Source organism: Salmo salar, chromosome 01 (genome assembly GCF_965601325.2).
Source record: "Salmo salar chromosome 01, fSalSal1, whole genome shotgun sequence".
Lineage (NCBI taxonomy): Eukaryota > Metazoa > Chordata > Actinopteri > Salmoniformes > Salmonidae > Salmo > Salmo salar.
In genome coordinates this window covers 28,606,824-28,628,634 of record NC_138291.1, presented here as the reverse complement: position 1 = coordinate 28,628,634, position 21,811 = coordinate 28,606,824, and the positions used below count along the sequence as shown (strand labels likewise).

General features: G+C 42.3%; 3 protein-coding genes across 15 annotated transcripts in view; all 3 read right to left on the bottom strand.

Moving 5' to 3' along the window:
- Nucleotides 1-966: 966 nt before the first annotated feature.
- On the bottom strand, nt 967-4,759 carry tmed8 (transmembrane p24 trafficking protein 8). The gene is made up of 6 exons (XM_014183957.3): nt 4,595-4,759; nt 3,605-3,716; nt 3,271-3,370; nt 3,067-3,154; nt 2,535-2,828; nt 967-2,415 (listed from the first exon to the last, which is right to left on the bottom strand). Exons 2-6 carry the CDS (start codon nt 3,712-3,714, stop codon nt 2,198-2,200), a joined length of 810 nt encoding a protein of 269 aa, XP_014039432.1. The 5' UTR covers nt 3,715-3,716; nt 4,595-4,759; the 3' UTR covers nt 967-2,197.
- A 259-nt stretch (nt 4,760-5,018) lies between these two features.
- noxred1 (NADP-dependent oxidoreductase domain containing 1) lies at nt 5,019-12,857 on the bottom strand. The gene is made up of 7 exons (XM_014183830.3): nt 12,820-12,857; nt 12,534-12,698; nt 6,383-6,579; nt 6,109-6,289; nt 5,791-5,945; nt 5,480-5,678; nt 5,019-5,286 (listed from the first exon to the last, which is right to left on the bottom strand). Exons 2-7 carry the CDS (start codon nt 12,686-12,688, stop codon nt 5,070-5,072), a joined length of 1,104 nt encoding a protein of 367 aa, XP_014039305.1. The 5' UTR covers nt 12,689-12,698; nt 12,820-12,857; the 3' UTR covers nt 5,019-5,069.
- Nucleotides 12,858-12,950: 93 nt separating this feature from the next.
- Nucleotides 12,951-21,811, bottom strand: part of LOC106591759 (autophagy-related protein 2 homolog B) — a 30,835-nt gene continuing 21,974 nt past the window's right edge. For 4 of the 13 annotated variants that reach the window (XM_045716172.2, XM_045716173.2, XM_045716177.2 and 1 more), the window contains exons 26-43: nt 20,437-20,529; nt 20,280-20,350; nt 20,116-20,192; nt 19,831-20,022; nt 19,427-19,559; nt 19,121-19,326; nt 18,794-19,023; nt 18,491-18,608; nt 18,175-18,366; nt 17,805-17,906; nt 17,554-17,632; nt 17,200-17,419; nt 16,973-17,042; nt 16,642-16,724; nt 16,355-16,476; nt 14,944-15,098; nt 14,660-14,809; nt 12,951-14,518 (exon numbers count right to left, since the gene is read on the bottom strand). In XM_045716172.2, coding sequence (XP_045572128.2) covers nt 14,288-14,518; nt 14,660-14,809; nt 14,944-15,098; nt 16,355-16,476; nt 16,642-16,724; nt 16,973-17,042; nt 17,200-17,419; nt 17,554-17,632; nt 17,805-17,906; nt 18,175-18,366; nt 18,491-18,608; nt 18,794-19,023; nt 19,121-19,326; nt 19,427-19,559; nt 19,831-20,022; nt 20,116-20,192; nt 20,280-20,350; nt 20,437-20,529 — 2,524 coding nt within the window. In that variant the 3' untranslated portion in view covers nt 12,951-14,287. Of the gene's footprint in view, nt 14,519-14,659; nt 14,810-14,943; nt 15,099-15,397; nt 16,063-16,354; nt 16,477-16,641; nt 16,725-16,972; nt 17,043-17,199; nt 17,420-17,553; nt 17,633-17,804; nt 17,907-18,174; nt 18,367-18,490; nt 18,609-18,793; nt 19,024-19,120; nt 19,327-19,426; nt 19,560-19,830; nt 20,023-20,115; nt 20,193-20,279; nt 20,351-20,436; nt 20,530-21,811 lie in introns of those variants that run through there. The other 9 variants (XM_014183148.3, XM_014183548.3, XM_045716179.2 and 6 more) reach the window with 8 other exon arrangements.

The window sequence follows — 21,811 nt, the reverse complement described above, 5'->3', positions numbered from 1 at the left end:
AGTAGAGGACCTTGTGCATTTCAGGTAAAATAACAACCCAATGTTTATATCCCAGGACAAATTAGCTAGCAGCAGCAAGCTAGCTAGCAAAATTGCCATAAATGTTTAATGCTTTTCGACCTGTCCCCAAATGAATACAGTTGGTTCAGAGTTTGTTTTGATATTTCAACCTGCGTGTCCTGATCAAGTCTGGTGTGGGTGGACAAAATCAACATGCGCACGGTCTGGTCAGCATGTACACCGCTCGCGTCGCGTGCACGAGCGTTGCAAAATAAATGTACACATACATGTTATTCAATCATTGTACCCACACTGCTCGCACGCGTCAACGAGCATCTGCGTAGCCAGGCGCTAAAATAGAACTTTGTTCTATTTGTGATGCTCTCCCATCTCCTCGTTGGTTTTTAGGAGCGAGGTCCATACAGAAAGGGTTTGTCGAGATTGGTATGGAAGAACTTGACTGGCCTGCACAGAGCTATGACCTCAACCCAATCGAACACCTTTGGGATGAATTGGAACGCCGACTGCAAGCAAGGCCTAATCACCCAAAAATCAGTGCCCAACCTCACTAATGCTCTTGTGGCTGAATGGAAGCAAGTTCCCGCAGCAATGTTCCAACATCTAGTGGAAAGCCTTCACAGAAGAGTGGAGGTTGTTATAGCAGCAAAGGGGGGGGGGGGGGGGGGGGGGGGACCAACTCCATATTAATGCCGATATTTTTGGAATGAGATGTCCGAAGAGTGGCCACATACTTTTGGTCATGTAGTGTATATGCTTTCAGTTCAGAGGGTTATGTTGCACTTAGGTTAACACCAATGCTTTCACATAGAGCCAGCCATTACTCTAACAAGCATATGCACCGCAAAAGCTTTGATCAAGATATTAATTGGCTGAGACCAAGCTCTCTATACTTGGCTACTTCATAGTACCATGACACAAATGAGGCAGAGCTGTAGAAATGTAACATACCGTAACGCAAATGAGACTCTTTATTGTGAAAACTTTTCAGGAAAGCTTATAACAAACAGAAATACATACTGTATAGTACAAAGCTGAAACTTATTTTCAGTTGCCTTATATTTTAGCAGCACAATTCATGATCTTTGGAAACATGCACAACACAGACGGATGAGGTACAAACATTTTTGGGAAATTACGTGTGGGCGGCTATAACCAAATATAGAACATGATTAGGTGCATATAGAGCTACAGAACACAGAAACGACACACACTCAAAATGATTTTCTCTCTCTTCTTTACAGAGATTGGTGCATAACATTTTACTTTAAAAAGGGACAATCCAAGTCACACATACTAACAGATTCAAAATATTTCTGTATCTACAATAGTCTCATGTGATTGTCCACCAAGGTCAACCCATCGCCTGACAACTAAATAGGGATTTGGAAATGTAAATATTGAACCGAATTTAAGATAATAAAGAGCTTTTTGTGCTAGGGATGGCTTTTATTTGTCAATAAGACAGGCGGTGACCATTTGCTTTAGGATTGGACTGAGAAACATCCAATACACTTTCATCAACATAATTACTCATTCCAATCACAATATGGAGAAAAATAATGGAGTTGTTGTACGGGAATATTGTTTAAGATACTGCATTGGGATCATCATAGAATTCAAGTTGACGTTTCCAAAAAAATATTTGGCAAAATAATTGACATACATGAAGTACACACAAACATTATATGATATCAAACAATGTGAAGACACAAAAAGAAAATCTCCCAGTTCTATGGAGCACCTCTCCTGTTTAAGCTTTTGACCAAGCAAATCATCTTTCTATCAGTGTTCCCTGATTGCTGCCACCACTGAAATTGTGTCTGAATACAATCTATACTATATATAGAATTATATATCTTGAAAATATGGGCAATTTGCCTTAACTCACTGCACAGAACTTTTAAACACACCAAAACATGGCACAAACACAAAGCTTCGTAAAATCTTGCTCTATAAACACAGTAAAACACATGAAAAAAAAAATAAAGAATTCGCTCCATAATTCTCTGGTCCTCTCACATTTTAAATGGAGCCTCAGAGCGAGTAACACCAGCTGATTGTGATAAAAAATATATGCACCTATAATTAACCCTAAATTATTCTATGGAATCAAAAATAGATATCATAATTATTTGAAGCGAAGTCATACATTCATTTGAAATAGTGGACTGGATCCTCAGGCACTGTAATACACCCTGTAGTACAGAGTCTTATTTCGCCATAGTGAGTAGGAGTTATCAAACTTCAGAAGGTAAGTGCCCTCGCCTGGATACTCATGACTGCCACCTTGCACTGCCATGTGACTGTCCTGACGATACACAGGTAAGATTTCTCCTAGGTTGGAGTTGGCCAATGATTTGGACCCCTTCTCAACATCCCCTGTGTTGACAGGTCCTGCAGGAGACAACAAATAGTCTTCAAGACAACAACCTCAACTAGATGAATACCAGATCTGAGATCAGTTATCAAAGACATTCCAAGCTTTAATCAAACCAAAAGAGATGCTTACTGACCTTCTAGCTCATCTTCCTCATCTTCATCATCACTGGATTCGCTGATGTGGACCGTGATGGCCCGGCTGGTAACAGGGGTCCAGTCAAAGTAGATTCCAAAGCCTATGTCATAGCTATCTGTGGCAAACTCCCAGCACACCCGCTTTCCCTCAGGCACAGTGGGCACATGTACTGTCATAATGTCTCCTCTGTACACAGCCACCACACTGTCCTTCTCCAGTCGCAGCTTGGCCTTGAGCTCCTTCATTGCCATGGACGTCCATGTGGAAGGAGGCTTTAGTGGGGGCATTTGGACTAGAGCACAACCATAGACTATATGTGAGGACAACATGGGAACCAAAACCTGAGCAGAGTGTTCAAAATGTGTGTGATAGTGGAGTATCACACAATTAGAGATGCTTTGTCAAATGTACATTTTCAGCATGAGCATTATTTTATCAGTAAGTTGCGATACAAACATCAGACTCCAGAACATGGATGAAAGATATGAGTTATCTTAAGTGTCAGGAGTTGTGAAACACTAGTCTGTCACCTTTTCTCTCTCCAGGGTTTTGACTATTCCCACTTCGGCTGTTCTCCTCAACATCTCCCCCCATGGCCTGCTGCCCACCAGGAGCCTCCTGATTAACATGAAAACACACACATGCAACAAGTCTATAGGTGCTTGCAGTATATTCATTATTGCCAATTAATTTTATTGCCATATAAAAAAAAATTAGGCAGACATGATGTTTACCTCAGCTGGCTGGTTGGACCCCTCTGTGTCATTCCTTACATCCATATCAGGGTTGCTTATTGGGTGGTTGGAGTTATTTGAGAGATCTGTGCTCTGGAGCCTGTACACAGACAGATGACCATTCTAATCAAACTTTTAATCACAATTCAACATACAATGAAATTGTGCTTTGTGAGGCATACATTAAAAAAATAAACTGGCAATGCATTACAAATATTCAACATTTTTGTAATGTATTTAAATTGTATTTAGTTATATCACATGTTTTAGGAATGAAGTACAGTAGCTAAAAAGCTAAATATCAGAGTAGGTATATCAGCAACAGGTGAGTTACCTGTCTAGAGGATTGGTCTCCCAGTTTTTCGACGTTATCCCAGGGAAGGAGGAAACCGACAACGCTGTCAATCTGGATTGAAGCTCCGATGTAGCCTCTAATTTCTCCATCGCTAAAATGAATGCATAAACACTTTTCAGTCTCGCTCTAGGGGTGCATTCGTAAATTCACTCTGGCTATCTTCACTTTTCAGAGCACTCTCGTCTGTGTGCCAGAGCGCAGAATAACTGACGAATTTACGAATGCTCAACATCCGTTGAATATGTCCGGTGTCAGTAAACATTGGCAAAACATTTTTTTTAAATTTTTTTTTTATTACATAGAATTTAGGAACGCACCCTAAATCGCGTACTGTATTCCCTCCTCCCTATTGCACATACCCGTCTTCGGCACTAAAATGCAGGTTACCATCATATTAAAGGAGAATGTCTGGAAGGCATTCAGATCATGCATCAAAGAAAAACAAATACAGAAGGATTTTTTTTTTTTAAATGCTGTATAGCATTGGAAACCAAGACTGTTCTCTGGGCGTGTCTGCCGGTTTTGACCAGCAGAAGTGACTTTTCATAACAGGATAGGATAACATACACAGCAGGTTATGATAATTAGGTTAAGGTTAGGAAAAGCGTTAGCTAAAATTGTCCCCGACGCGACTCGGAACATATAGCTACAACCAGCTCTGCCCTGAGAACGGGTTCCACTAATACGATGCTGCCTAGCTAACGTCAAAATCCGACTGATGCGCGCGCGGTTACAAAGTTACATTGCTAGCTATCTTTTTGGTCACATAATTTCAACATTTGTAACCAATTTGGTTGCTAGTAGCAAACTGCGGAGCAATGACTGCACCCTGCTGAGCTGGACGTATGCTAGCTAGCTAGTATAGCTTTCGTGAAAATTGCTAGCTAGCTGGTCGGATGATCTTCTGACATTCTTTGACACATTGTCACTTGTCAACAAGTTGTAAATGAAAAAAAATAAAAAACCTACCTCAGATAATCATGTGATAATGATTTGTTGGATTCCTGCTTGGCTAGTTTCAAGTTTTTCTCCGGAAATGTAGCTAACGTTATCTGTCAACTCCGTTCAGACTGCGCAGAAAAATCCCCGTAGGAAAAATAACAGATTTTGGTACTTCCGTAATTTAACGAGTGTGGGCGGAATTTGACGATGTTAATCACGTGATTAACATCATGTGATTAACATCGCACCTAAGGCTACAGTAATATTACCGTGACTGACACGTCAAAATGTTCATTACTGAATGAACACTGAATAAAGCAGTGGCGAAATGATTGCCTGGTGTTGGTTGATGATGGATGGATGGATGGTCCCCATCCTTATTCCTATGCCCTGATGATAACCTGAGATTGTTATACATTTTGAAGGGTACATTAATTTCTCTGATAAAAAATATACTCAATCCCTTTATTTTATTCTGTTACAGTTTGAGAGTAAATCAACATCACACAAAATCAGATTTTTTACAATGACTTGGTGTTATGACAGACAGAGTTCCGTCTTTGGGTTTTCCAGTCTCTTTCTTTCCTTTCAGTGGATCCACCATTACTGAATTGTATAGAGCAGAGAGACAACCCTGCATACTGTTATTTCTTGATATGAAGCATGATAATGGTGTCTCCTTAGCCTGAACATCAACTAAATTAATCCAGGGGAAAGACCTTGACATGGGAGACAAATTAAAAAGTATGGTTAGTTAGCCTAATCATTCATTTGTGTTTTTTTTTTAAAGTATATGTTTGTCTTTCTATTCCTGTGTGTTTGAGTTTCAACACAGGTTACATTAAATATGCAAGTTAACTTTTCTCATAAGAAAAACCCTTTGTACAAAATGTGTGCAAAATGAAAACTCACTCATCTGGTGTCAGGGAAGATGCATAGGAGGAATTGACAAAATTATTCAGGATGAATGCCACAGTGCCTGGACCTTTTAACTGGAACAGCTCATTGATCAGCCCAAGAGCTTCAGTGGATCCCACATTTGCCGCGGTGCACATGTTCAAGAGACTGTACAACAACCCAAACAGCCACTTTGGATCCAGACAGAGGCCACCTAAATATGAAAATGTATCAGATATCCTATCTTGTATGTCTCAATATACCATCAGACATTTACATTTCATACAGTAAATATGCAGTAAGTGTTCACACCAATAATTATCTACCTCTCATGGCAAGAGGACAGGATGCATCTATAACTTTTGGGTCTTTCAAAGCCACGGTCACATGACCTCGGGAAAGCCACATGTTGACAGAGTCACAAGCCACAAACTCATACTGTGGTTTGAGAATGAAGCTGTGACCAAGGAGCTGTGCCAATCTTTAAAAAAACACAACATAATATAGAATCCAGCAGGTGTGGATGAAGTAATACAAAGATATGAGTTTTTGAGGACATTTTTTGGGGACAATGATTTGAACAGCAGGTAATATTTCTTGCCAATAACACAAGGGTTTTGGGGATTTTTAAAATGTGTTTTTACCTGTTTAAAGGTACGGCAGAGAGGAAGCTGTACACCAGGCAGTGCTTTGGTATGTGGGATTGGAGCTCTGCACACACCTTGGGTAGGTGAGAGGGAAGGCAACAGAGGAACAGCACATCTGCCCAGGCAACCAATCGCTGGTTGTCAAAGTAACACATGATACCCCTCTTCACAAATTCCTCTGTTATTTACAAAATGAAAATATATTACATTCACTACATTGTTATATTTGTAGTTCATGCCATTTGTTCCTTTCATTTTATTTTTCAATTACCTAGAGTTTCAGGCCTCCTTGAGGAAATGTTGATTTGTGACGGTTTTAGGCCATTCTTTTCAAGAAGCACTTGGACCAACTGTTTTCCAATGTGTCCCCCTCCAAGCACACCAACAGTCAGACCTTTTCCTTTTTTAGATACATTTGATGGCAGTAAAACCATATCTATATCTTCAATTTGTCTTGGTAGGCCAATGCTTTCTCAACAAAAAAGAAATTGTGTTTTACTGTTAGAATTTTTCATATATACAGTACCAGACAAAAGTTTGGACACACCTACTCATTCAAAGGTTTTTCTTCATTTTTACTATTTTCTACATTTAGAATAATAGTGAAGACATCAAAACTATGAAATTACACATATGGAATCAAGTAGTAACCAAAAAAGTGTTAAACTGATTTTTAGAAGTAGCCACCCTTTGTCTTGATGACAGCTTTACAAACTCTTCGCATTCTCTCAACCAGCTTCATGAGGAATGCTTTTCCAACAGTCTTGAAGGAATTCCCACATATGCTGAGCACTTGTTGGCTGCTTTTCCTTCACTCTGCGGTCCAACTCATCCCAAACCATCTCAATTGGGTTGAGGTCGGGTGATTGTGTATGCCAGCTCATCTGATGCAGCACTTCATCGCTCTCCTTCTTGGACAAATATCCCTTACATAGCCTGGGGGTGTGTTGGGTCATTATCCTGTTGAAAAACTAAAGATAGTCCCACTAAACGCAAAGCAGATGGGATGGCGTATTGCTGCAGAATTCTGTGGTAGCCATGCTGATTAAGTGTACCTTGAATTCTAAATAAATCACTGACAGTGTCACCAACAAAGCACCACCACAACATCACACCTCTTCCTCTATGCTTCATGGTGGGAACGACATATGTGGAGATCATCCGTTCACCTGCTCTGTCTCTCACGAAGACACAGCGGTTGGAATAAAAAATGTCCAATTTGGACTCATCAGAGCAAAGGACAGATTTCCACTGGTCTAATGTCCATTGCTTGGGTTTCTTGGCCCAAGCAAGTCTCTTCTTATTATTGGTGTCCTTTAGTAGTGATTTCTTTGCAGCAATTCGACCATGAAGGCCTGATTCACGCAGTCTCCTCTGAACAGTTGATGTTGAGGTGTGTCTATTACCTGAACTCTGTGAAGCATTTATTTGGGCTGCAATTTCTGAGGCTGGTAACTCTAATGAACTTATCCTCTGCAGTAGAGGTAACTCTGGGTCTTCCTTTCCTGTAGCGGTCTTCATGAGAGCCAGTTTCATCATTGCGCTTGATGGTTTTTGTGACTGCACTTGAAGAAACTTTAAAAGTTCTTGAAATTTTCCAGATTGACTGACCTTCATGTGTTAAAGTAATGATGGACTGTCATTTCGTTTTAATTATTTGAGGTTTTCTTGCCATAATATGGACTTGGTCTTTTACCAAATAGGGCTATCTTCTGTATACCACACATACCTTGTCACAATTCAACTGACTGGCTCAAAATACATTAAGGAAATAAATTCCACAAAATGAACTTTTAACAATGCACACTTGTTAATTGAAATGCATTCCAAGTGACTACCTCATGAAGCTGGTTGAGAATGCCAAGAGTGTGCAAAGCTGTCATCAAGGCAAAGGCTGGCTATTTGAAGAATCTCAAATATAAATATTTAGAATTGTTTAACACTTTTGCAGGTTTTCCTACTTACAAAGCATGTAGAGGTCTGTAATTTTTTATCATAGGTACACTTCAACTGTGAGAGACGGAATCTAAAACAAAAATCCAGAAAATCACATTGAATGATTTTTAAGTAATTAATTTGCATTGTATTGCATGACATAAGTATTTGATACATCAGAAAAGCAGAACTTAATATTTGGTACAGAAACCTTTGTTTGCAATTACAGAGATCATACGTTTCCTGTAGTTCTTGACCAGATTTGCACACACTGCAGCAGGGATTTTGGCCCACTCCTCCATACAGACCTTCTCCAGATCCTTCAGGTTTCGGGGCTGTCGCTGGGCAATACGGACTTTCAGCTCCCTCCAAAGATTTTCAACTGGGTTCAGGTCTGGAGACTGGCTAGGCCACTCCAGGACCTTGAGATGCTTCTTACGGAGCCACTCCTTAGTTGCCCTGGTTGTGTGTTTCGGGTTGTTGTCATGCTGGAAGACCCAGCCACGACCCATCTTCAATGCTCTTACTGAGGGAAGGAGGTTGTTGACCAAGATCTCGCGATACATGGCCCCATCCATCCTCCCCTCAATATGGTGCAGTCGTCCTATCCCCTTTGCAGAAAAGCATCCCCAAAGAATGATGATGTTTCCACCTCCATGCTTGACGGTTGGGATGGTAATTCTTGGGGTTGTACTCATCCTTCTTCTTCCTGAAAACACGGCGAGTGGAGTTTAGACCAAAAAGCTCTATTTTTGTCTCATCAGACCACATGACCTTCTCCCATTTCTCCTCTGGATCATCCAGATGGTCATTGGCAAACTTCAGACGGGCCTGGACATGCGCTGGCTTGAGCAGGGGGACCTTGCGTGCACTGCAGGATTTTAATCCATGACGGCATAGTGTGTTACTAATGGTTTTCTTTGAGACTGTGGTCCCAGCTCTCTTCAGGTCATTGACCAGGTCCTGCCGTGTAGTTCTGGGCTGATCCCTCACCTTCCTCATGATCATTGATGCCCCACGAGGTGCGATCTTGCATGGAGCCCCAGACCGAGGGTGATTGACCGTCATCTTGAACTTCTTCCATTTTCTAATAATTGCGCCAACAGTTGTTGCCTTCTCACCAAGCTGCTTGCCTATTGTCCTGTAGCCCATCCCAGCCTTGTGCAGGTCTACAATTTTATCCCTGATGTCCTTACACAGCTCTCTGGTCTTGGCCATTGTGGGGAGGTTGGCGTCTGTTTGATTGAGTGTGTGGACAGGTGTCTTTTATACAGGTAACGAGTTCAAACAGGTGCAGTTAATGCAGGTAATGAGTGGAGAACAGGAGGGCTTCTTAAAGAAAAACTAACAGGTCTGTGAGAGCCGGAATTCTTACTGGTTGGTAGGTGATCAAATACTTATGTCATGCAATAAAATACAAATTAATTACTTAAAAATCATACAATGTGATTTTCTGGATTTCTGTTTTAGATTCCGTCTCTCACAGTTGAAGTGTACCTATGATAAAAATTACAGACCTCTACATGCTTTGTAAGTAGTAAAACCTGAAAAATCGGCAGTGTATCAAATACTTGTTCTCCCCACTGTATATATACTGTTGAAGTCGGAAGTTTACATACACCTTAGCCAAATACATTTAAACTCAGTTTTTCACAATTCCTGACATTTAATCCATGTAAAAATGTCCTGTCTTAGGTCAGTTAGAATCACCACTTTATTTTAAGAATGTGAAATGTCAGAATAATAGTAGAGAGAATGATTTATTTCAGCTTTTATTTCTGTCATCACATTCCCAGTGGGTCAGAAGTTTACATACACTCATTTAATATTTGGTAGTATTGCCTTTAAATTGTTTAACTTGGGTCAAACATTTCGGGTAGCCTTCCACAACCTTCCCACAGTAAGTTGGATAAATGTTGGCATATTCCTCCTGACAGAGCTGGTGTAACTGAGTCAGGTTTGTAGGCCTCCTTGCTTGCACACACTTTTTCAGTTCTGCCCACACATTTTCTATAGGATTGAGGTCAGGGCTTTGTGATAGCCACTCCGATACCTTGACTTTGTTGTCCTTAAGCCATTTTGCCACAACTTTGAAAGTATGCTTGGGGTCATTGTCCATTTGGAAGACCCATTTGGGACCAAGCTTTAACTTCCTGACTGATGTCTTGAGATGTTGCTTCAATATATCCACATAATTTTCCACCCTCATGATGCCATCTATTTTGTGAAGTGCACCAGTCCCTCCTGCAGCAAAGCACCCCCAAAACATGATGCTGCCACCCCTGTGCTTCACGGTTGGGATGGTGTTCTTCGGCTAGCAAGCCTCCCCCTCTTTCCTCCAAACATAACGATGGTCATTATGGCCAAACAGTTCTATTTTTGTTTCATCAGACCAGAGGACATTTCTCCAAAATGTACAATTTTTGTCCCCATGTGCAGTTGCAAACCATAGCCTGGCTTTTTTATGGTGGTTTTGGAGCAGTGGCTTCTTCCTTGCTGAGCGGCCTTTCAGGTTATGTCGATATAGGACTCGTTTTACTGTTGATATAGATACTTTTATGCCTGTTTCCTCCAGCAGCTTCACAAGGTCCTTTGCTGTTGTTCTGGGATTGATTTGCACTTTTCACACCAAAGTATGTTCATCTCTAGGAGACAGAATGCATCTCCTTCCTGAGCGGTATGACGGCTGCGTGGTCCCATGGTGTTTATACTTGCGTACTATTGTTTGTACAGATGAACGTGGTACCTTCAGGCATTTGGAAATTGCTCCCAAGGATGAACCAGACTTGGTCTTGGCTGATTTCTTTTGATTTTCCCATGATGTCAAGCAAAGAGGCACTGAGTTTGAAGGTAGGCCTTGAAATACATCCACAGGTTCACCTCCAATTGACTCAGATGATGTCAATTAGCCTATCAGAAGCTTCTAAAGCCATGACATCATTTTCTGTAATTTTCCAAGCTGTTTAAAGGCACAGTCAACTTAATGTATGTAAACTTCTGACCCACTGGAATTGTGATACAGTGAATTATAAGTGATATAATCTGTCTGCAAACAATTGTTGGAAAAATGACTTGTGTCATGCACAAAGTAGATGTCCTAACCAACTTGCCAAAAATATAGTTTGTTAACAAGAAATTTGTGGAGTGGTAGAAAAACTAGTTTTAATGACTCCAACCTAAGTGTATGTAAACTTCCGACTTCAACTGTGTATATATATATATTTATATATATATATTATTATTATTTTTTAAGTAGGCCTAACAAAATGATTGCCTAGACATAGTGGTCGCCAACTTGTCGATCTTCAAGGCATTCATAGTCAATCGCCAAATATTTCTGTAGAAAAGCCAACGAACGATAAAGGCTTGCGCTCCTTTTTTTAAATCGTGCTGAGCTGTTGTGGTAGGTGCACTTGATTCAAAAGTCCTGCGCACCGGGTAGAAAAGTGTTCCCATGAAACAAACTCCACCTACCCGACAGACTAAATCGAGTGCACCTATGCACTGCCCAATCGGATAGCTCAAATCACAGTGGCCACAGAGCTTCCATGGCCCTGGCCACAGCGAAGTTTAATAGGCTACTAACCTACGTAAGATTGAATAACTTTTAAAACCATGACCACAGAGCGACTGTCAACGAATACAGCAAAGAGCTGCCGTTTTTATGAGTGAGTTCATATTCAGCACTGTCACTGTTTTTATTCAACACTATTACAAAACGCCATTCTCCGTACTTCCGCTCGGGCTGCAATGAATGAGTAGCCAAGTTTCTATAGCCCAGCGTTTTATTATTATTAGCAGCTCGTCGTGTCGATTTTAATATTAAGGAATATTTAACTTTCTCTGGTCATATGAACAACATGAATTTGTGCATGAGGCAGATGCGGTGTGACTCGAGTTTCACCATCAGGTGGAAGACGGTGTCCTCTCTCTCTGGTCAGTCTCACCGGAGGAAAGGAGAGAGCAGGGACGGTGAGAGGCGGTTGGGAAAAAAACGTTTTGAACGGTCATCCAACTCGGAATTCCAACTCGGACACCTTTCTAGAGCTCTGACTTTTCGACCTGAAGATCACTGACCTCGTGATTTGATGTCGTTGACTATCAGATGCAGGTACCATAAGTCCAGTAAAATTATAAAAGCTAATAATTTACATTCACGCTTCACAGTGCCTCACTGTGCTAAACTTATATATTTTGTTATCAAAGCTCGAGTTTTGAAATATAATATGGTCTGAATAACAATATTGGCAGGCCAATCATATAGCCAATATGCTGTGTTAATGTATTAGGCCTACTACCCAAACCTCATTCTTACAAAACTGTTTGTGTGAGGTTAATGTAAAAACAAAAATTAAAATCTGAGCAGTAGAGCTCAGTTTGCTTTTTGACTGCGAAGGTGATCTTGACTCAGACAAGGTTGGTGACCACTGGCCTAGAGTGTTGTACTGTATTGTGTGGGATATTGTGTTGTGAGTTTCCAAGCATACCTCAATGAATATGCAAGTTTGCATAAGAATGCTGCATGTACACATCCACATACAGTCAATCCAGTAGCGCGTGCACGAAGGAATATGAATTCTTTTTCATATTCACTTAATCCACACTCGAAGCCAAGGCTGTTAAGATTTACAGTGAAGTCCATCTGAAAAGTTCTGCAGAGTGGAGGATAAAATCAATGTTTCAGTGTTTACTTGACACATTGTATGACAGTGCAATGTTACAATATTGTATCATTATTTACATAAGAATGGTATGCGAGTGCAACAAACTTACCAACTCTGTCCCGTTTGTTGCTTCCCCACTGTTTCTATGGTAACCAACCTGTGGGTGTGTCCTATTTTTTTGCCTCCACTGATGACCATTATTATGAAGGGAATAACTTTGGCTTCTCAAGAGGCAAGATATTTCAGTGGACATTAAATAGTTTATTTCCCTTTTAAAGAATATATGATTTTAATACAACTTGTGAAGATCAACTGTACAATAAACAATATTATCTTATCACATACATTACAATTCCCATTACATTAACAGTTATTTACATTTTTGTATTGAACCGTTGTCCAAAACAACTCAGGGATGTAGAGCATATTTAAAGGCTGCATCACAATTATCATATCAGCCATCTCCAAAATAAGCATAGATGCCTACAAACAATATTGCAAACATGGGCATGATATTTAAGACTAAGTGGCAGACAGCACAAGACTAAGTAGCAGACAGCACAAAACTAAGTACCAGACAGCACAAGCGGATTTAGGGAAAAGTATAGTGACATTTAAGTGAAATGTGTAATCTAGATGGACACAGACTGCTTCTCAATTTCATATTTATAAAATGTCAATTTAAACATGACCACAAAAAAAAAATGCTACATAGACAATTGTACCACAAGACTGTAGCCTGCAATGCTCTTATAATGTATTTCAGAGTCACTAAACAGCCATAATCAGAAAAACATCTAGCACCCCCATTTTACTGGTCACAGTTACAACATCAGTTGTAATTGACAATGCTGATCTATACAACACACTACACAATGCTGAGAATGTCTTTTAGGATGCTGTCTGCAAGAAATGTTACATAGAATAGTTAGTTATAAAGCCCACACATATACATGGTACACAGCTTACAGCATCTCGTTGAGATATTAGTGTTATTTGACACAAATTAGGATAAGCGAATATTGAATATGACAAACTACAGACGTGCTGTACTCATCTCTTTCTGACACCACTCCTCATCTCTGTCCCATGTTAGGATATGATGCACTACTGTTACCATTATGGAAAGATTCTCAACATTCAAAACAAGCCAGTCCTATCCTATAGCAATCCTATAGCCAAGGTGATCAATTATGATCTACAGTATGGCACAGTGACCTCTGACTCTGCACACTAGCTGCTCTTCCAAGTCCCTCTGTCTAACATATGGTAGTACAACAGCATAATATTACCATGAAGGCACTGCAAGAGAAAATGTGATATAAAAGGTAACACAAGCTGATTCACACTAGTCCAACCGCCACAAGTCTAATTGTGTTTCATTTACACCGGTGCTGACTTTTCAGCGACACTCCATTTTACCTCAAAAAGTAATTACATCTGCAGAGCCAGATCCTTCCAGCTTGTAATACTCATCAGGCCTTGCAACAGTTGAGGGAGTGTTTTCTTTGAGGGAAAATACACTTCCCTCTGATTCTGAACAACCATCAGTTCAGTCATTGGAAAGCGGTCGGCCATCACTCCTCCCCTTGCCGCCATTTCTGGGATTCTTCCTGGCGTGCGTCTGGGTGAATCTGGTTCCTCATGCCCCCCAGCACGTTGGAGGTAGCCTCGGTGGCCATGATGAGAGGCTTGACCACAGATGGGGGGAGCTGTCGAACGACCCCACCCACTGCCCCGGTCATCCCACGCTGCTCGTGCTCACGCGTGGCCGTGTCATAGATGGTCAGAGCAGTGTCCGTGATTCCCTGTGGGGAATACGAATATTGAGCATGATTTATTACAGTCCTGACAGGTAACTTCATCCTGTATTCAATCTTGTAGTGTGTAACACTTTAAGCAGCACTACAAGCAGATGAGATGCAAAATGTTAGCATCATGGAAGTTACCTCTTTTACAACACTGTAAGCATTGGCTACACCTTCCCGGAGATCAACTGGCTGATGAGACAATCTGTAATGAGAGAACCGTTTTATTCTCTTTGTCTCCCTCTCATCGGATCCTGTAGATACCATGTCATAGGCCGTTTCTGCTGCTGCCTGAAGAGCACAAATCAAACAAATAGTTTTGCATTACATGGAGCCTGATAAACTTGTAACACAGAAGTTGAAAAGAGATGCAGGACAGTTACAACCTATATATGTATTTCTGGACTGGGGTGATTTTTCTTTACTTGGATAGTCCGCACCATGCGGTTGGTAAGTTCCAGAGCAGCCATAGCTGTGGAGGTTCCAAAGGAGGCAGTACCACGCTGCAATCCCCGTACAACCCGACCATCCTTCCGGTACTGCTCTATCGGGAGCCACACCAGGTCCCTAAATCCCTGGACTGAACACAAGGAGGAGGAAAAGGAAACGTGTTATTTGGTTAATGCAAAAAAGGCTGATTAGATCAGGATTTCTGATTTGACTTTGGTTTATTAAGACATCTACACATTAACATACTCTGATATACACTGAGTGTACAAAACATTCGACCAATGGTCGAAAATGGGTCATTGATGAAAGAGTACTAAGGAGACTGCCACGAATTGTGCAGAGCAACTGATGGACTACAGTTAGTCAACTGACAGGCCAGTACAAAATTGTTGCTTAAAGACCCATAAAAGAATGCACAACTCGTCATACCTTGACACGAATGGGGTATGGCAGCCGACGACCTTACAGAGTTCCACTTCTTTCAGCAAAAAACAAGAAACTGCAGTTGGAGTGGGCTAAGGAACGAAAACACTGGACACTGGAGAATGTGAAAAACATTGCCTGGTCTGATGAATCCTGGTTCCTGCTGGTTCACGCTGATGGGAGGACTAGGGTATGGAGAATGAGTACATGCATCCTTCATGCCACATGTGAACATTGCAGGCTGATGGTAATGGTGTGAGGTTTGTTTTCATGGCACACATTGGGCCCCGTGATAAAAGTGGAGCAACGTTTGAATGCCACGGGATATTTGAACATCATTGCCAATCAGGTGCATCCCTTCATGGCAGCAGTGTATCCACCTGCAAATTGATTTTATCAGAAGAATAATGCCCCATGCCACAAGGCTAGGATTGTCAAGGAATGGTTCCACAAACATGTCAGTGAATTCAGCTTACTGCAGTGGCCTTCCCAGTCACCAGATCTCAATCCAGTTGAGCTGTGGGATGAGACAGAACAAGCAAGTCGGAGTGGAGATCCGCTACCAGCCAACTTGACAACTGTGGGAAGCATTGGAGTCAACATGGGCCAGCATCCCTGTGGAACTCTTTCAACACCTTGTAGAGTCCATGTCCCAACAAATTGAGGCTGTTCTGAGGGCAAAAGGTGGTGCAACTCAATATCAGGAAGGTGTTCCTAATATTCTGTACACTCAGTGCATGTATAACAATAGTCTTTAGGTTGAACCAAAAGCTTAGACTCATTTCCATTGTGGACAAAATGACCTTAGTCATAATATATTGTGTGGTTCTGAGAGGCTTAGACAGAATCTTCTTACAAAAAAACAGTTAGTAGTTTCAGGAACAAGCAAAATACTGTCTGATTAATAGGTAAATACATTAGTGCTTCAACACCAGTTTATCAACTTACACATGTCCTACTTACCCAACTGTACCAGCGAGTGGATCGGTCCCACTCCACCCAACAGTCCTGGCAGCTGGTTCTTCTTGATGTCGTTCAGCCATTCATTTATTGCATAGGAAAATAGCTTATCCACTCCCAACAGTCTGGAAGAAAACCAAGAATGTTCTTATGGTTTCTGCATACTGTATTTTTTATACTAGACATAATAGATTGTGTGTCATCATTTAACATCAGGAATAACCCAATTAAGTGTTGGTACATCCTGTCATAACAAATCATACAAATATGAAGGTACTGATTAAACCTACCCTTGTCTGTAGCATAATCGCCTTAGTTTCAGCTCAGAGCAATTCAGCTGTGTCAACCCAATCACAATCCCAGCAAACGTTCCCTGAAACAGAGGAGCAGTGCAAGAAACATGTGCAAAATGTGCTACTGTGAGTAAGAAATGCTCCATTTATAAATAATGTGCTTCTGCATTTGAATACTGTCCATCATCAGCGCTTGTTAACCAAAATATTGCACAATATGTAGGCTGCACAACACAAGTTGTCAAGTCTGTCAACACTGGAATCCCTGATCACAAAACTGAATGTGTTTGTATACAGTATGTTTTTAGAGATTGTTAAAACAACATACTTGCTCCATTGAAACGTGTTTTCCATGGTAATCCAGACGAATAGGAACTTCAGAGGTAAACCAAAACTCTCTGAGGGAAATCAAACAAATATTTCATAATTTGCTAGCAAAGCTCAAACACTTCATTATTTGTGTGTAGAACACATATAGTAAGATGAAGATAAGTTATGCCTTAACCCAAATGACATCAGGTGCCTGTCCACCTCTACAGAGTAAGGGACACCTACCTGAAGAAGATGGGCTGGTCAGTGAAGGATGATGCAGTGGCAGCCTCAGCCTCCCCAGTGTCGCTGTTACTGGATAAGGTGAGGCCGTTGATGCTGCAGCTGGAGCGGCTCTGGGCAGGCACAGAGATGATGGGGCCAGGGTCCTGGCTCCCACCTCCATGCTTAGTGAAGCTGCAGGACACCTCTGGGGCAGATGGCTTCTTCATTGAAACACACAGGGCTGCAGACCAACAAATGCATCATTGAGGGTCAACATTTTGCTCGGAGACAAATCATGAAATAACCTATGCCTAAAATCTACTCAATAGGCTACATTGTTCATAATGTACAAGCCTCTAGCCAAGGATATTTTACCTTCTTGATCAGGTGGAGAAAATATTTCAACTTCAGCAGCAAGGTTGGAAAAGAAGTCTTTCAAGAAAAACAATGCATCCTACAAGAAAATAAAAAAGCCAGGGTAATTTCAACGGGATCAATAGTATAACTGAAAATGTGTTAAATGAGAGCATGTGAAAGCATTACATTTCCATGGCTTGACATTTTTGGAAACCTCAGAAGGAGGTATGATTAACTGGATAAAACCAGCACGTTTATCTCTGGCTCACCTGATCGATGTTGAGACGAAGGGGCATGAGTGAGACTCGCAGACAGCATTCCAGGGGTGCTTGACCTGTCTCTGCACACATGTGCAGAGCCCGAACTGTTAGCTGCAAGAAAACAAACAAACAAAAATGTAATATTTAGCAAACGTTTTTATCCAAAGTGACTTACAGTCACGCGGGCATACATTTTAAAGTATGAGTGGTTCTGGGATTAAAACCCACTATCCTGGCGTTGCTGGCACCATGCTCTACCAACTGAGCTACAGAGAACCACAAACAAACACATTCAGCATAAACATGCCTTAACCACTATCATGTCTTTAATGTGACCACAATCACATGGACATTACTGTACATGCACAATGTCTCTCACCATGTTGGAGTGGGCAGTGCGGGGCATCTCCTTGCTGGAGTAGAGGTACAGGAACTTGTTCATATGGGAGGAGGCCAGTCTGTCTCTGATCTCCAGGTCCTGGACGATGAACACCTGCCGGGACTTAGGCTGGTCCGCCGCCGACCCAGAGGCCATTGGGGCCTGGGGGTAGACTTCATGCTGGAACCTCACCTGGAAAAAGAGCAAGAGGTCCTCAACTCTAGCTTCATACTAAAGGATGCACTTATCATCCCATTTGGCATACATAGCCTACATGTTGTATTGTTACAGGAGAGGGCTTGTGAAGTCCTCTTACCTTGCTGAGCTGGATCTCCATCAGGACGTCAAGGTTCCTGCCCCGCCCTCCTCCGGCCCATCCTCCACCCCTGCTCTGTCTGACTGGGGTCTGGGAGGGGGAGCTGTGTGGGGTACACCTTCAACATAACCCAAACATTAACAGAGGACACTTGATCATCTTATGCACCTTTCACCATTACTCTACATCCTTTTCTTTCTTTATCCATCCTGTCATTTGACACAATCTCAGTTCAATCACATCTCCTAGTATTGTTGTTGTAATAAAGAACAGTTGAACAGTCCAAAGCACAAACACACTCACCCCCGACTTCTAGCAGGAGAGGAGGTGAATGTGGCGCTCCCAAAGTCCTTCCCTCCGTAGAGGTGCCAGATGACAGAGATCTCCCTGATGAGGTAGCGCACCTCTGGGACAGGGAAGTTCAGGGCTCCCCTGCTGGAGTCGCTGCTGTCCAGGGGCTGGCCAAAGTGGTTGTCTTTGATCTCAATGGAGTCTGGGATCAACTTATTCACCACTGGCTCCTCATCCCGATCCTGAGACAATAAACACACCCTTCACACCAATGCAATAGACAGACTAAATGTACTAGTTATCCAACATGCTGAGTAAATAACTGTATAAGATGCATACTCTTACGTCTGTTCTGGAGCCCGGGGTCTCTAGAATACAGAAGTCGTCGTTCTCTGAGGCCAGGTTAGGGGCAGCGGTGATGAGGGGGGAGCGGAGGGTGAGGTATGTGGGGCTCGGCTCCTGTGGCAGATTCCCACTCTCGTCTGGGAAAAGGAAGAGGTCAGAGCGAGGCAGGTCGAGGTCCTGATTCTGCTCCTCGTGTATTCCTGTAGCGGTTGAGGAGGGAGTGGGACCAGTTGAGTCAAGTCAAATTAACTTCTATGCATTAAGGGAATGTTATATAGTTGTGGTTGTATGTAGTCTCACCGTTGCGCTGCAGTGCCAGGATGTGCTGACTGTCTGCCTCCTCCATGGCCTCACTCATCAGGTCCTGCAGCATCTGCTGCTCAGCCTCAGGGAGAAGAGGAGCCTGGGAAGGGGGCCGGCTTGGAGCCTCCGGCTGGCCAGACATGAACAACATTTTAACTCAGCAGACAGCAGAGTCCATATCCTCACTACAGAATTTAGAATCACACTTGTATCTATCTACACAGTCCAGACTGTTCTACTCTCTCAGCAAAATAGTTTGATATACTGTAATTGTAATGGCTTTGTTGTGTTATAAATGTGCCTCACAATATACAGATAAACCAAATTCTCCACTGACCATTCACTGCTCATCACTCTCAAGGCAACAGTTTGATATAGTGTAATGGCTATGATAAATGTACCTGAGGGGTATAAAAGCTGACCTTTGCGCTCTGCTTGGAGCTGGTGCTCTTGGCCTCCGGCCCAGGAGGGGGCAGTAGGTCTCCATAGCTGGCCACGTACTGGATGAGGTTCATCAGAGCAGCACAGGAGTCTGAACACGTTCTGATGTGGATGACATCACTGGAACAGCGCAGCTCAAATCTGGGCTCAGTCTGTCAAAAGACAGTGAGAAGATTGGCTCAACGGTGCCGTCTTGTTGTTGGAAACAGGTTTCTCATAGATCAACAGAGTTTGTCAGCTCTTACCAATTCTCTGTCCACTCCAGGTTTGACCGCAGTGATCCTCAGCTCTAATGTTCCCATGTCTACCACCTGCACATAGTCTGGGCGATAACGCAAATGGGTTACTGGTCAGAGCGTCTAAAGGATCTTTGACATTCAAATTGAAAATGTAACAGAAATCAGCTCACCTCGCAATAGATTTACAGAGACGGCATTGCTCTTGTCAGAGAGGAACAAAGCTGCTTCATCCAAAATAATCCTAGAAACAACACAAAATACAGAAACATCCAGTGATACGCCCCTGCTGATTTTATTTCAATGACATGACCAGTGCTGCAACAGTACCTGAGAGAGGAGGATGAGTGGTCTAAGGACACACTGCTGGAGATGCTGAATGTCTCCACTACCATCAGAGACCTCAGTGGTAGATACAGGGGTCTGCAGAGGGAATACAGCATGTTAAAATACAAACACTGAATACACAGAAAATACAGATGAATTAGGTCATGAACATGACACAGTACATTCGGTAAGTATTTCAGACCCCTTGACTTTTTCCACATTGTTACATTACAGCCTTATTCTAAAAATAATAAAATTGTTTTCCGCCTCAATCTACACACAATACCCCATAACAACAAAGCAAAAACAGACTTGTTTTAAATATTAGCACATTTATTAGAAATAAAAAACTGAAATATGACAATCCCATAAGGATTCAGACCCTTTACTCAGTATTTTGTTGAAGCACCTTTGGCAGTGATTATTGCCGCGAGTCTTCTTGGGTATGACACTACAAGCTTGGCACACCTGTATTTGGGCAGTTTCTCCCATTCTTCTCTGCAGATCCTCTCAAGCTCTGTCAGGTTGGATGGGGAGCGTCGTTGCACAAATATTTTCAGGTCGTTCCAGAGATGTTTGATCAGGTTCAAGTCCGGGCTCTGGCTGGGCCACTCAAGGACATTCAGAGACTTGTCCCGAAGCCACTCCTGCGTTGTCTTGGTTGTGTGCGTAGGGTCGTTGTCCTGTTGGAAGGTGCTCTGGAGCAGGTTTTCATCAAGGATCTCTTTGTACTTTGCTCCATTCATCTTTCCCTTGATCCTGACTAGTGTCCCAGTCCCTAACGCTGACAAACATCCCCACAGCATGATGCTGCCACCACCATGCTTCACCGTAGGGATGGTGCCTGGTTTCCTCGAGACGTGACGCTTGGCACTCAGGCCAAAGAGTTCAATCTTGGTTTCATCAGACCAGAGAATCTTGTTCCTCAGGGTCTGAGAGTCCTTTAGGTGACTTTTGGCAAACTCAAGCAGGCTGTCATGTGCTTTTTACTGAAGAGAAAGGCCTGATTGGAAGAATGCTGCAGAGATGGTTGTCCTTATGGAAAGTTCTCCCATTTCCACAGAGGAACTCTGGAGCTCCGTCAGAATGACCATTGGGTTCTTGGTCACCTCCCTGACCAAGGCCCTTCTCCCCAGATTGCTCAGTTCAGTCCGGCGGCCAGCTCTAGGAAGAGTCTTGGTGGTTCCAAACTTCTCACATTTAAGAATGACGGAGGCCACTGTGTTGTTGGGGACATTCAATGCTGCAGAAATATTTTGCTACCCATCCCCAGATCTGTACCGACACAATCCTGTATTGGAACTCTACGGACAATACCTTCGACCTCGTGGCTTGGTTTTTGCTCTGACATGCACTGTCAACTGTGGGACCTTATATA

Bases quoted from the DNA above. Each gene is read 5' to 3' on its own strand.
- tmed8 (XM_014183957.3), bottom strand. From the start codon at position 3,714: ATGGAGAAATTAGAGGCTACATCGGAGCTTCAATCCAGATTGACAGCG. The intron at 3,155-3,270 runs GTAAACATCATG...CATGTTAATCAG, and splicing joins GGTCCAACCAGCCAGCTGAG to GAGGCTCCTGGTGGGCAGCA. The intron at 2,416-2,534 runs GTCAGTAAGCAT...TGTCTCCTGCAG, and splicing joins TGAGGAAGATGAGCTAGAAG to GACCTGTCAACACAGGGGAT.
- noxred1 (XM_014183830.3), bottom strand. From the start codon at position 12,688: ATGGACTTCACTGTAAATCTTAACAGCCTTGGCTTCGAGTGTGGATTA. The intron at 5,679-5,790 runs GTAGATAATTAT...TTTCATATTTAG, and splicing joins CTGTCCTCTTGCCATGAGAG to GTGGCCTCTGTCTGGATCCA. The intron at 5,287-5,479 runs GTGAGTTTTCAT...TCCCATGTCAAG, and splicing joins TCTTCCCTGACACCAGATGA to GTCTTTCCCCTGGATTAATT.